Source organism: Dendrobium catenatum, unplaced genomic scaffold, assembly GCF_001605985.2.
Source record: "Dendrobium catenatum unplaced genomic scaffold, ASM160598v2 fragScaff_scaffold_703, whole genome shotgun sequence".
NCBI lineage: Eukaryota > Viridiplantae > Streptophyta > Magnoliopsida > Asparagales > Orchidaceae > Dendrobium > Dendrobium catenatum.
Window position 1 is genome coordinate 449,014 of NW_021319165.1, and position 13,571 is coordinate 462,584.

Below are 13,571 nucleotides of genomic sequence, written 5' to 3' on the forward strand. Positions count from 1 at the left end.
GAGTTATACCGAGCAATACCGAGCACATACCGAGTTTTCTCTAGGAAAAACTATGTATTTTTTTGTATTGCTAGGTATTGCTCGGTATAGCTCGGTATTGGTATTCACATGATGATATTCCTCGTTATTGTTTGGTATTGCTCGGTATTTGCTTGACATTTCTCGTTTTTAGCTCGATTTTAGCTCTGGGAGGACGCATCTCTACGTCAGGTGGGAGGACGCAATAAAAATTCCCCTTCGACAGGGCAAATTATTGGGTTAGGTGACCGAATGCAGAGATAGGTCCGGATATTAATAAAATATTATTTTAAATTTAGCGCAAGTAAAGCGCAGGTAAAGCGCAACTCAAAAAACGCAACTAAAGCGCAGGTAAAGCGCAGGTAAAGCGCAAGTAAAGCGCAACTAAAGCACAACTCAAAAGCGCAGTCAAAAGCGCAAGGTGACGCGACAAATTTTTATTGGATGTTCGAACTTATTTTTCGTCTCCGGTCACCTGACCCAATAATTTTCCCTTCGACAGTTAACAGCCAACTGTCCAAATTGGATTGTGCGGCTGTCACACAATTTTATTTTCAGAACATTAATCATAATCCAGTTCCGCTATTATATATATAATATATTTTTTGGGGAAGCAATTATATCTTTTTTGTTTCAAAAAAAATTTTATGATGAAATTAATCAGATGTAATAATTATAAAAAAAAAATTATGTCTAATTATTAAAAAAAAAGTTGTACTAAAATTTTTTATGATGAAATTTATTAGATGTAATAATTATAAAAAATTTATGTATAGTTATTAACAAAAAGTTGTACTAAAAATTTTAAATAGATTTAGATGTAATAATTATAAATATGCTCTAACATGTCTATGAATCATCCTTGACATATTTTAAACATATTTAGACTTCATTTGTGATGATTTTCTTACAGCTTTATAAAGCAGTAAAAAAATTGTCCCAAACGAAATCTTAACCTTAACCTTAATGCAACGCCATATTTATTCCATCACATTTATAAAATTCCATTTTTGGAACCCTTTATAGTTTATGATCCCAAAATGGAAGGAAATAATAATAACAAATTTGGAGTACCCTTTCCAAAATGAAAGGATGAGGCGATTATTGTAACATCAACAGTTACAATGCTCTATATTAGTCTGAGCATGGCCTGGTAAGTTATGTATAATTGAATTCCCTGCATTTTCATTCTACATGTGTCTATGAACAACACGTATGTGTATGAATGCATGAGTTCTATTTTTGAGCATGTCTCAAGGGTTTGTATGTATGAAATCTAAATTCTAGAATTTTTCCTTGGAAGCGCCATGGCGTTGGGGGTTGCCAGTGCTACGGCATTCAGCTCACTGCCATTTTGGGCATTTATTGCGACACTCGTTTGGGGTGTTGCTGCACAATGTTGTTTGTTTGGCTGAAGTTTTAAGAAAGTGATGTTGCGCTAGGTCTGAGAGCTGGGGCGCTGATATCAAACATTTTATAAATATAAAAATTCATTTAAACTTTTAGTTCTCAAATCATTTTTCTTCTCTTAGGCAGCCAACTACAGGGAGATGGTGTTTTTTAAAGTGAGAAAGTCCATTTTGGGCTGTTCAAGTCTTTTTTGTTCGTCAGTCCAATTCGAATAAAAAAATTAGGTCAATGTAAGTTATGTTTTGTCAATTTCAATTTTTAATAATTTGAAGTTTTCTGAATTTTCCTAATGTTTTAATTGAAATTTTAATGCAATATTAGGTTTATATGTTTATTGAGCAAAATTTCACTATATAATTTTTGATATGTCATTGCTAGCAATATTATGCACATTCTAGTATTTTATTTTTGAACTTTAATTGAGCAATTTTTAAAATACTTCATTTTAATGATTTGAAAAACTATTCTAACAATTATAAATAGTATTGTAGTGCAATAAAAGTTACGAAATATAGCTATGAACAATGTGTGATTATCTGATAATTTTTTTTAAAATTGTTATATTTAATACATGACTTTCCCCCAAATTTCTAATTGTTTGATTGTTAGTAGAATGCTACATGAAGCTCTGTGATAACTCTAAGTCTGTGTACTATATTTGAAAATATATTTATTTTGTATTTTTATTATTGAAATCTGTAAATCGGGATGAATTTTGATGGTTTGATGAAACTCTGACATAATATTTGTTGGGAGTTATAAGGGTCTGGAATTTCTAAATATCCATGGTGCAATGCATTTGTGAGTAATAAGGGCATGCTATCAGATATGCTAACACATTGAGTCATAAGGGCCTAAATTTTTTATTTATGATATATGTTGTCAGGGATAAATTCTGATATATGAATATGAAGTGCTTACTATTATATTTCCTTAGTATTTTGTTATTTTTATTAATACTTTTAGAGATGCTACTTACTGCTATGCAGACATCGATTTATTTTGAGCAATATGGTTGGACCTCTTCATGGATGAATTTATTTTAAATGAATATTTATATTTTATTATTGGTGGCAACTATTAAAGTCTTGAGTAGGTTGATTATGGTCTACTGAGTTATGATTGCTTGTACCTATTTTTTGTATTTGTTTCAGGTCATGATAAGAGGAAGATGTAATAGCTCATATTTTGATGATGTTAAATAATGTTTTTTAAAAGTCATTATATGTCCAAACCACATACCGTCATTTAAGTAGTGTATATAATTTTTGGAAAATGAATATATATATATAAGGACATGTAACAAATTTTTGAGATATTAGTTTTCTAGGTATATTAGTCAAATTTTGACTATCATGTCTTTTTCCCTTTGATATATATTGTTTATGTCATGTCCTGTTTGTATATAATTATTGTGGTTGTAAGTATTTATTAGATGAATAAAAAAACATTTGACATTGAGTTTTTTTTAATTGAAATATTAGTGTCTCTACTCTCAATAGTCTATAAATTATTTAAAATTTCGTAATTCTCTCCAATTAAATCCTTGAGAATTTGTCATGTCACCATCCGACACGATATGACTCATTTTGTCTATGGGTTATATCGGGTCAAGTTGTAACACTTGTACGTTAATTTTGTTGAGATGTGGAGTCTGACTCGCTCTCTTGGTTGCTATGATTTTTTCCTTAATGAATGAATATATTTTTGACGGTCGTGTGCTTCTTTCATTTTTATGGATAAGGTGCCATATCAACTTATAATTAATGTAGCATACTTATTCACTATCCTCTCAAGAATTTATCTTGACTCAGGAAGGAGTGTAATAAAAAATTTGCTTATTCTTAAAGCATGCCATTACGCTCCTAACTAATTGAAGCATTTCATCTTTAACGATGACAAAATATTGAAGTCTACCCTTTTTGATTAATTGTAGATATTTGTACATAACTAGCAATCATGTACATGTCCTCAATGAGAACTCATATTATAAACACTCCAAGTGTTTATCCTTTTTATATTTGATACGTCGTTGAAAAATTATATTGATCGGGCACGAATCTTGAGGCAAAAATCAAGTTTGGAAACTTCAAAAATTAATTCGGAGACCATTCGAACTCCGATTTTCAGAAAACTTATAGTCAAACTGAGCGTCTCGGAAATACGAACCCAACGACACCAAATTCAACTAGATCCGAGTCCAAATGGGTCTGAATCATGGACCCGAAGCACTGTTGGAAGGTTCAAACCGCAATTTGAGATACCAAACGGTCTCCGTTTTTAACGAGCTTATACTCAAATCGAACGGCTCGACGAGACGAATCTAACAAGCCAAAGATCACTCTAGGTATATTAGTCAAATTTTGATTATCGTGACTTTTTCCCTTTGATATATATTGTTTATGTCATGTATTGTTTAGTCTGTTTGTATATAATTATTATGATTGTAAGTATTTATTAGATGAATAAAAAAACATTTGACATTGAGTTTTTTATTATTGAAATATTAGTGTCTCTGACTCTCTATAGTCTATAAATTATTTAAAATTTTATAATTATCTCCAATTAGATCTTTGAGAATTTGTCATGTCACCATCTGACACGATATGACTCATTTTGTCTATGGGTTATATCGGGTCGAGTTGTAACACTTGTACGTTAATTTTGTTGAGATGTGGAGTCTGACACGCTCTCTTGATTGCTATGATTTTTTTCTTAATGGATGAATACATTTTTAACGGTCGTGTGCTTCTTTCCTTCATATGGAAAAGGTGCCATATCAACTTAGAATTCATGTAGCATACTTATTCACTATCCTCTCAAGAATTTATCTTAACTCATGGAGTGTAATAAAAGTTGCTTATTCTTAAAGCATGCCATTACGCTCCTAACTAATTGAAGCATTTCATCTTTAACGATGAAAAAATATTGGAACTCTACCCTTTTCAATGAATTGTAGACATTTGTACATAACTAGCAATCATGTACATGTCCTCAATGAGAACTCATATTATAAACACTCCAAGTGTTTATCGTTTTTATATTAATAGGTAGAAACGATGCAAGATATTTTATGCCTATCGAATACATTCATAGAACTCAACCACAATGAATAAGAATAGAGAAAGAGAAGATGGAAACCCTAGAAGAAGTAGATAGAAGTCCAAATCTAAAGAACATAGAAATGAGTAATTAGGAGTATAGACTCACGAAAAAGACGAGTTACTCTTCTTTACATAATAATTTATACACAACTCAGAAAAAACCCTCATCAACGTCGACGCCTTGATCACATATGTTCCTCAACATCCACACCATCATCATCTTGGAGATTATGCACATAACTCATTGTCACAATTGTTTTTCTTGTTCTAGCCTGTAAGATTTGATGAGTTTAATTTACGACCACTCAAATATCAAAAAGAGGATTCACTAAATCTTATTTTACAGCAAATCAAATATCCTATTTGTTTTCCAGTGCAAAGTATACTATATGAAAGTATTTTTAAATTTAAAGTGTATGATTGAAAGAAAAATAAATGTCAAGTATTTTATTGAGGAATTTGGAGCACATCCCTGAATTCAATTTTATTATATTTCAAATTCAACAAAATTGAGCAAATTCAAAATACACTATATTACATTGTTGCTTTTCAACCCTCGCATGCATGAACATGCAACATTACATGAGTATGCGACACTCACAATCAAAGATGGATACCTTGATTATGTGAACCTCTCACTTGCAAATGGTGATGTGGTGACCTTCCATTATATGTGATGATGATGACATCGACTATATGAGCCCTCATACTTGTTAATGGAAACACCATGATGTACTATTGTGTAATGTTTAAATGTGGTTCAATAATGGTTGATGCAATTTTAAGATAAGGTTCGAGCATGGTTTGAATATGGCTCAATAACGGTTTTAGCATGATCCTATTATGATTTGGTCATGATTTAAGCCATTTTATCTACCCTCATTATGTTTTTATAAAATTGAATCAATTTTAAATATTTTTAGATATTTACTCTAATCATATTTGCAAAGTATTATATTGCTTAATTCACATACATAACTCGAGATTTGATAGAAGCAAGTGGCTCGATAATTTGAGTGCAATAATCTCATTATCAAGGTTGAGAGACCCCTCTTTATTCAATTCATTAAATTTCATGAATTGTAGTTCTCTAGGGCCATCATCCATCAATTATTACTAATGGTTAATGATGTAGAGGATGAGGGATATTTCATTATATTTAACATTGAAAGAAATAACACAATTTAAAATTGTTGAATTTTCTCTAATAATTTGCTGTGAGCTTTGAGAATTTATATGTGAGAAGTAATTTGGGAAGCTGAGCACAAGCTGTATGCTAATAGTTAACTATTCGAACATCAACAATGTTGACATGGAGAAAACATTCACGTAGTGCACGGCGAGGGATGATATGTGAAGACTAAGTTTTTGTTATTTTGTAAATAGTTCCCTCTTCAATCATGATAAACATAATAAATTTTTATTATAATATAGCTCTCTCTCTACACACACAACAAGTTAAAAAAAGAAGGGCTCTTAGTGATTTGTAGAAATCCTAATGTTTGTCATCTGAGAGAACAAAAATTTCCGAAAAAGGGGTGATGAAGAGCTCATACATTTTTCAATGAACTTGAAAAATATATTGAATTATATGTAAGATCTTACTACTTACAAATCATGGTAATATATAACTATGACTCCTATTGCACCCCAACATTGATATCATAGGCAATAATGGGTTAATTTTTCAAATGCTTCCGTGGAGGGTTAGCATGGATGCGGTTCCCAAGTTAGCTATATGGTAAACTATTTGAAAATTCAACAAAAAATAAAAATAAAATATTATCAAATATAGGCTAATGCGTGTAATTTGTTGTATTTTCAGTGGAGCCTCTGGCGTGCCAGTGATATAAGACATAATAGAGCTGATCGTAATAAAAAATATAAAATTATTTAAGTACAATTTTTTTTAATAAAGTTCAAAGCTAATTCAAAATAGGTTCATAAATTGTTCAAATTCTAATATTCGAATGAAAATTGTTCACTTTAGATTTTAAATAAATAAATTATGATAAGAATTAAAAATATTGATTATTTTGATCCCGCATAAAGTTTTGGATATATTTACATAAAAGATAAATAGCATATGTATTTAATTAATTATAGATTATAGATACATAAAATCAATGCCCTTGGAAAAAAAAAAAAACTTAAGCGATTTTCCTATAAATATCTTTGTTTAGTTTTACGATGGAAGATCGAAAAAGTACATCGGTTGGCCCGACCTTCTTTCGCTCGCTCTTGTACCGTTGCATCATGGCCGCCAGGAGACTCACCGGCCTCCTCAAAACGCTGGGCCCCATCATCTCCCCCACGAAGTGCAGTGCCAGAAGCCTCAACACTCTCGTTAGCGAACACACGGTCAAATGGATGCAGGTATTGTTCGTAACATCACTCCTCACCTACGCCTATAGGGTTTCCTTATGACTTAGACACCCTTTTCTTATCTTGATTTTGCTTCAAAAAGGCCAATAATCTGGTGCGTAGATGCCTTCTTTTTAAAGGGTGTGTTGGTTTCCTAGGGGAATTTAGGTTTGTTTGAGATCTATGTGTTCGTCTTATGGCAGTTTTTTAAGGTTAAAAGGTAGAATATAATGGTTTGTGGGTGCCAGCTAATTTGTAAGAAGACCTATATCGTATTCGATTATGTTTGTTACTTTCTGGAATTGTTCTCTCTTGGGCTGTTTGGTAGCGGGGTTTAAGCAAGATTTACGCCAGATTTGTTGTAAATATTTCCAAACGGTTTGCGCGGGCGTAAATCCCGTCGTTCGGCGGAAATCCGGGATTTACGAATTTGCGAAGTTCTCCCTCGGCGAGCGAGCGAGCTCCCGTCTTGAAGGAGGAGGAGGTGAAGATGGTTACCTTCGCAGCGAGCGAGCTCCCGACGTGACTTCCGATCCGACGTCGTCGAAGGAGGATGCCAAGAGAAGCTTCTTTAGCGTCTATTTCAACACACTGCTTCACGCGAAGCTGGTGAGGCCGAAGCAGCAACGAAGAAATTGCAACAGGCTAACAGCTGAAAAGCAAACCCTAGAGGGCCTCCATCTAATAATCTAATTTAACATAATTAATATAAATTAATTAAATAATTAGTAATGCAATTAAATATATATATTTATAAAGTTTGATTTGCTATATTTTGGGTTGCTTCACATTTGAGTAGAGAGATTATCAGGCCAAACTGATTTTTGATGTGATTTTGAGTCAGTCTTAGAATAGATAGAGCCTGCTCATGATGTGCCCAATGTATATATATATGAAAGAGGAAGAAATAATACTGCCTTTGTGTTGGCTCGATTCAATTTTGAGCCGGCCCAAAATCGAGCTGATTCAAGTTGAGTCGGCTAGAGATTGAATCGATTCAAGCTATGTTCGGGCTGGACTTGAATCAGCTTGAAACTAGATCATTCTTGCTCCCACTTCATTTTGGTGCATAAACTTGCTTATTTAGTGATGTTGCATTTAGATTTCTTTTACATCTTATTCTTTTTTATTTAATCTTGAAGGATGGTACATCATTGAAAAACTTCTCTTTCTTTCTCTCCCTCAACACACCCACATTGGTGCTTGCAGAGAGCAGCAAGTATGATGCATACTCATATTTGAAATGTGACATTTGAAAATTTAAAAATTTTAAAAGAATCTGTTGTAGCGGGAAAGAACTTCTGGCGGATCATTGTATACTAAAGATTTACCAACCTAATAGTATATTGTTGTTTATAATCAGTAAGCAAGTCTCAATGCAGCGTTCCATATGATTCATGAGCTTCACTTTGTAAAAAAGGTGGGGTGGCATGGGTGGGGTTTTGCATTCATGAAGTTCATATCTATTTAGATAACAGTCAAAACTCAGTGTAATTCCTCATACCATCAATTTCCTTTAAATGCATCGAAGGTAATTACTTTGCTAACCTCATGTACTGTCACGTTACTGTATGGTTCGGTTTAATGTGACAAACAAAATGCTCTTCACCTTTGCTCCAAGCTGAATTCCCTGTTATTAAATCATAGGATTGTGATTTAAGAAGAGTCGCATGAGGATAAAAATAACATGGTGAAATAACTTGAGCTAAAGAACTTAGTGAACTTGGATGCCTAATCTAAAATAGTGTTCCTTTTGGAACAATATGAGGGTTTTGGTAAAACAGGCAGGAACAGTTGAAGGACAATTAATATTTGTGATGGTGCTATACAGAATAGAGAATAAGAAAAATGAAAAGAGCATATAAAAATGAACAAGAAGAACATTTTAGGGTTGTCCTATTTAAAAATTGTAACTAAAAAAAAGGAGCATTAGCAGGAAAACAAAATTGTTTTGTAAAATTACCAAGGGCATTGATTGACGAAGAAGGGATCACCAGGAACATGTGATGATCTCATGGGATGCTATTGTTTTGGAGAAAATATCATGATGGACATATGTCAAATCGAGGGGGATGCTAGGAACAATGAAACTCATTGGTCATCTAGCATTTTTAGAGAGGGATTCACATGCGTAAGGGTTAATGTTGGAGAAGGCAGAGTGGTTACTTATATTAGTCAAGATGGTAATTTGCTGACATAAAAGTTTGGGATAATGTTAATGATGATGATGAGTGAGGGTGATCATTTTGAGGCATTTTTGGTGGTATGCGAGGAAATAAGAAGTTTTTGAATGTTAGATATATAGATAGGCATGAATTCTATTGTATTTATGTAAATCACTGTCAGGAAACATATACACTTTTTGTAAAATTAGCGGACAACACACAAGAAGTTTGGAAGAAGAACACTCACAAAATATTTTTATTAAAATAAGATGCAAAGAAAAATAAGATAAAATATGGTCCTCAATTGGAGAGGAGGATCTGGCTCTCCCAAATATCTAGCGTCAACTTTTAGTGCATGTCTCTTCTTTTCATATTCTTGATTTTTCATCTTTTATTGTTCATGCATTGAAAATGTTGTTTCATCATCTTCTCATATTAAAGGGTTGAATTAACGAGTCTTGACGAAGGAACAACTTCACGTTTGCACCAATTTTTCTTGGAAAAGCTAAATCAAGTAAACTTCAAATTCTCTTGAAGAAGCTACTTAAAGTCCACTCTAAATCTTTAACAATAGTTTTATTTTTTATGAAATACATTTCCTCATAAGATAAAGTACGAGTATATTTGAATAACATGAGGTATCTTGTATCAGGTTGTGAACATGATGAATCTGGAGACTTTCTAAGGGTGATAATTTTTTCTTTCAGCTCTGTCATTTTATTGTGAAGCATTGAAACAAGGCTTTGAGAAATAATGCCATTTTGATTTAAGCAACTTCCTAAAATTTGGTAGAAATATCATGTGCCTCTAGAAGAGTGCAAATTTTGGTTATTGGCAGAGTGTTGAGTATTAACTATATTGTGGAAGTTTTTGAAAGTTAATTTGGCAACATTTTTGTCTTTTAATATGTTTATCCAACACTAATGGGTATGATCATCAATGAAAGTGGAATCTTAGGTGGCCTCAAGTGTCACTATGTACTAAAGACTTAATTTTATAAGGTTTAGATTTAAAAATAGGTGTTTGAAAGTTGATTGACTTTACATTAAAATGCACCTTTATTTTGTTGTTGGCAATTTGAGATATGAAAAGCTAGGGTGACCCAACCTAAAATGCCACTATATTATTATTCGTCTTCTTTTAAGAGTTGATAATTCCCCTTTCATAATGAAGGTGATAGGAAACACTTGGATTCACAAGTGTTCCTAGCCAAACTGAAGTAGATCCAGTAGAAAATTTCTGTCCACAGCAGAAAAACAGCAAAAAAAAACAAGGAAAACTGAGAGGAAACGTAGGAGAACTCGTAGGAAAACGAAGCTAACACTTTTATTTCAATTAACGATGAAAAGCACTTGCAAGATACAACTTTCCTTCAATTCGAGAGGAAGAAAAACTCTCCAAAGATCTCTGGCGAAGCCAAGAGCCCAAGAACACCAAACCCTAGATCTCAAAACAATTCAAATTCCACATAATCCTAATTCCCCCCAAAACCTCCTAATTAACAATGATGGATTTCTCCAAAATACCTAAAGAGCCCTTACATTCAAAATTTCCCCCCAAAAGATTGCATTAAACCCCCCATGGGGCCCACCTTACTTGCGCCCCCCTTCCCTGTTTCGTCCGCCGCGAGTAGACCTGGACCTGTCCGGACTGGATCGGTCCAGCCAGCCCCTCCTGGGCCGGCACATGCGTATCATTACTCCCCTCCCAAAAACTCACATTGTCCTCAAGGTGAAAAGAGGGGAATTGCTTTTTCATTCTTTCAAACGACTCCCAAGTAGCATCAAATTCGGGGAGGCCTTTTCATCCAATCAGCACTTCTTTTTCTCCCTTTTCATCTGACCTGACACCTCGGAGCTCCAGTGGTTCCAATATCACCTGCAAATCCTCCGTCAGTGTCTTTGGTAACTCCGTACTAACTGTATGCTCCCCCATAACTCTCCTCAACTGTGGTAACGCCGTACTAACTGTATGCTCCCCCATAGCTCTCCTCAATTGTGACACGTGGAAAACTGGGTGTATGATAGCTGATGGGGGAAGCTTCAGTCGATACGCCACTGCCCCAATTTTGTCCAACACTTCATAGGGCCCGAAGTACCTTGGAGCTAATTTCTCATTTCTCCTTCTCGCCATTGTCTTCTGCCTGTAAGGTCGTAATTTTAGAAAAACCTTTTCCCCCACTTCAAATTGCATGTCCCTCCTGTGTGAGTCCGCCTGTTTCTTCATGATTTGTTGTGCGCTCAGTAGATGTTTCTTTAAATCTTCTAGTACCCGATCTCTTTCCCCCAAGTACTCCTCCACTGAAGAAACTGGAGTACTACTATTCCCAAAGTGCACTAGGTGAGGGGGCTCCCTTCCATACAGTACTTTGAATGGCGTCATTTGTGAAGCTGAGTGAAAAGAGGTGTTGTACCAGTATTCTGCCCAGGATAGCCATTTGGCCCAAAGCTTAGGTGTCTCCGACACAAAACATCTCAAGTAGGTTTCCAAGCTCCTGTTAACCACCTCCGTTTGGCCATCTGTTTGTGGGTGATAAGCGGTGTTCCTTTTCAAAACTGTTCCTTGTAACCTGAACAACTCCCTCGGTCCCTCCAAAAGTGACTGAGGAACACCTTGTCTCTATCTGACACTATTGCCTCTGGTACCCCATGCAACCTGACCACCTCTCTGATGAAGGCTGAAGCCACTGTTACTGCAGTGTAAGGATGTCGGAGGGGAATAAAATGAGCATACTTGCTCAGTCTATCCACCACCACCAGGATCACTATGAAGCCTTTTGAACGGGGCATCCCATCTATGAAGTCCATGGATATCTCCTCCCATACTCGTCCTGGTAACGCCAACGGCTGTAGTAGCCCCCCTGGTGACATAGCCATGTATTTGTTCCTCTGACAAATCTCACATCTGGCCACCATCTCCTCTACATCTCTATGTATTCCCTTCTAGTAAAGCTCAGCAGCAATCCTCCTGTAGGTCTTCTGCACACCAGAATGACCCCCAACCGCGCTCCCATGAAATTCCTGGAGTATGTTTGGGATGTGGATAGAAGTCCTAGGCATCACGAACCTCCCTTGATACAGCAATCTGTCCCCCTCTACTGAGTACCCTGGGTGGCTATCACCTTCCCTTAATAAATCAGCGCTGATCTTTCCCAACTCCTCATCCTTCGAGCTCTCTACTTTGATTGCCTCCCAATCTAACATCAAAGGAATAGACACAACCACTGTCTGTAGTTCACCAAAACATCTGGACAAGGCATCAGCCGCCTTGTTTTCCCCGCCTGGTCTGTACTGAATTTCAAAGTCATACCCCAACAATTTTGAAAGCCATTGCTGATGCTCTTTAGTTACCATCCGCTGCTCCAACAAGTACTTCAGACTTCTCTGATCTGTTCTGACAATGAAATGCCTACCTAATAGGTAGGGTCGCCACTTCTGGATGGCTAATACAATAGCCATTAATTCTCTCTCATAGACTGACTTCATCCTGGCTGCTAATACCTGGCTGAAGTAGGCAATGGGTCGCCGATTCTGCATGAGCACTGCCCCCAATCCGTATCCTGAAGCATCAGTCTCCACTATGAAGGTCTGAGTGAAGTCCGATAGAGTTAGGACTGGTACCGTGGTCATAGCCTTCTTTAGTGTCTCAAATGCTGCTGTGGCTGCCTCTCCCCATAGGAATCCATCTTTCTTTAGCTGCTTTGTTAGTGGCCAGGCTATAGTACTGTACCCTTTAACAAATCTCCTATAGTATCCTGTCAGCCCTAAGAATCCTCTCAATTCCTTCAGATTCTTAGGTAATGGCCATCTCAACATTACCTCCACCTTTGACTGATCAGCTGCCACCCCTTCCCTGGATACTACATGGCCCCAGTATTCCACCCTAGACTGGCCAAAACAACACTTCTTTAGATTGGCTCTCAGTTGATGCTCCTGTAGAACTTCCAATACCAACTTCAAATGCTTTAGATGCTCCTCCTCAGTTCTACTGTACACCAAGATGTCATCAAAAAACACAAGCACAAACTTCCTGAGATACGGTCTGAACACCCTATTCGCAGGGGCATTGGTAAGCCCAAACGGCATAACCAGAAACTCATAATGTCCCTCATGTGTCCTGAACGCCGTCTTAGAGATGTCTTCCTCCCTCATCCGGATCTGATGGTATCCTGACTTCAAATCCAGTTTGGAGAATATCACTGCTATATACTGTTCATCCAAAAGTTCATCAATCACAGGAATGGGAAATTTATCTGGAATAGTCTCCTTATTCAAAGCCCTATAGTCCACACAAAATCTCTGGCTTCCATCTTTCTTTTTGACCAGTAATACGGGACTAGAGAAAGGACTCACACTAGGTTTGATGATTCTTGCCTCCAACATTTCACTAATCAACCTTTCAATTTCATCTTTCTGAATCTGGGGATAGCGGTAGGGTCGTACACTACTCGGTGACACCCCTTCCCTTAGAAGAATTGCATGCTCCTGTTCTCTGACCGGTGGTAACCCTT

The 13,571-nt window shown here is 35.9% G+C and overlaps 1 protein-coding gene and 1 long non-coding RNA gene across 3 annotated transcripts in view; both read left to right on the forward strand.

The window, feature by feature from the left end:
- Positions 1–6,669: 6,669 nt before the first annotated feature.
- LOC110109305 (NADH dehydrogenase [ubiquinone] iron-sulfur protein 6, mitochondrial-like) overlaps positions 6,670–13,571 on the forward strand; it is a 28,150-nt gene continuing 21,248 nt past the window's right edge. Inside the window, exon 1 of one of the 2 annotated variants that reach the window (XM_028695880.1) lies at positions 6,670–6,908. In XM_028695880.1, the coding sequence (XP_028551713.1) occupies positions 6,723–6,908 (186 nt within the window). In that variant the 5' untranslated portion in view covers positions 6,670–6,722. The remainder of the gene's footprint in view (positions 6,909–13,571) is intronic. The other variant, XM_020840313.2, reaches the window with a different exon arrangement.
- Positions 6,915–10,340, forward strand: LOC114579902. Its single transcript, XR_003701156.1, has 2 exons — positions 6,915–9,575; positions 9,714–10,340. It is a non-coding gene; the product is annotated as an uncharacterized LOC114579902 (long non-coding RNA).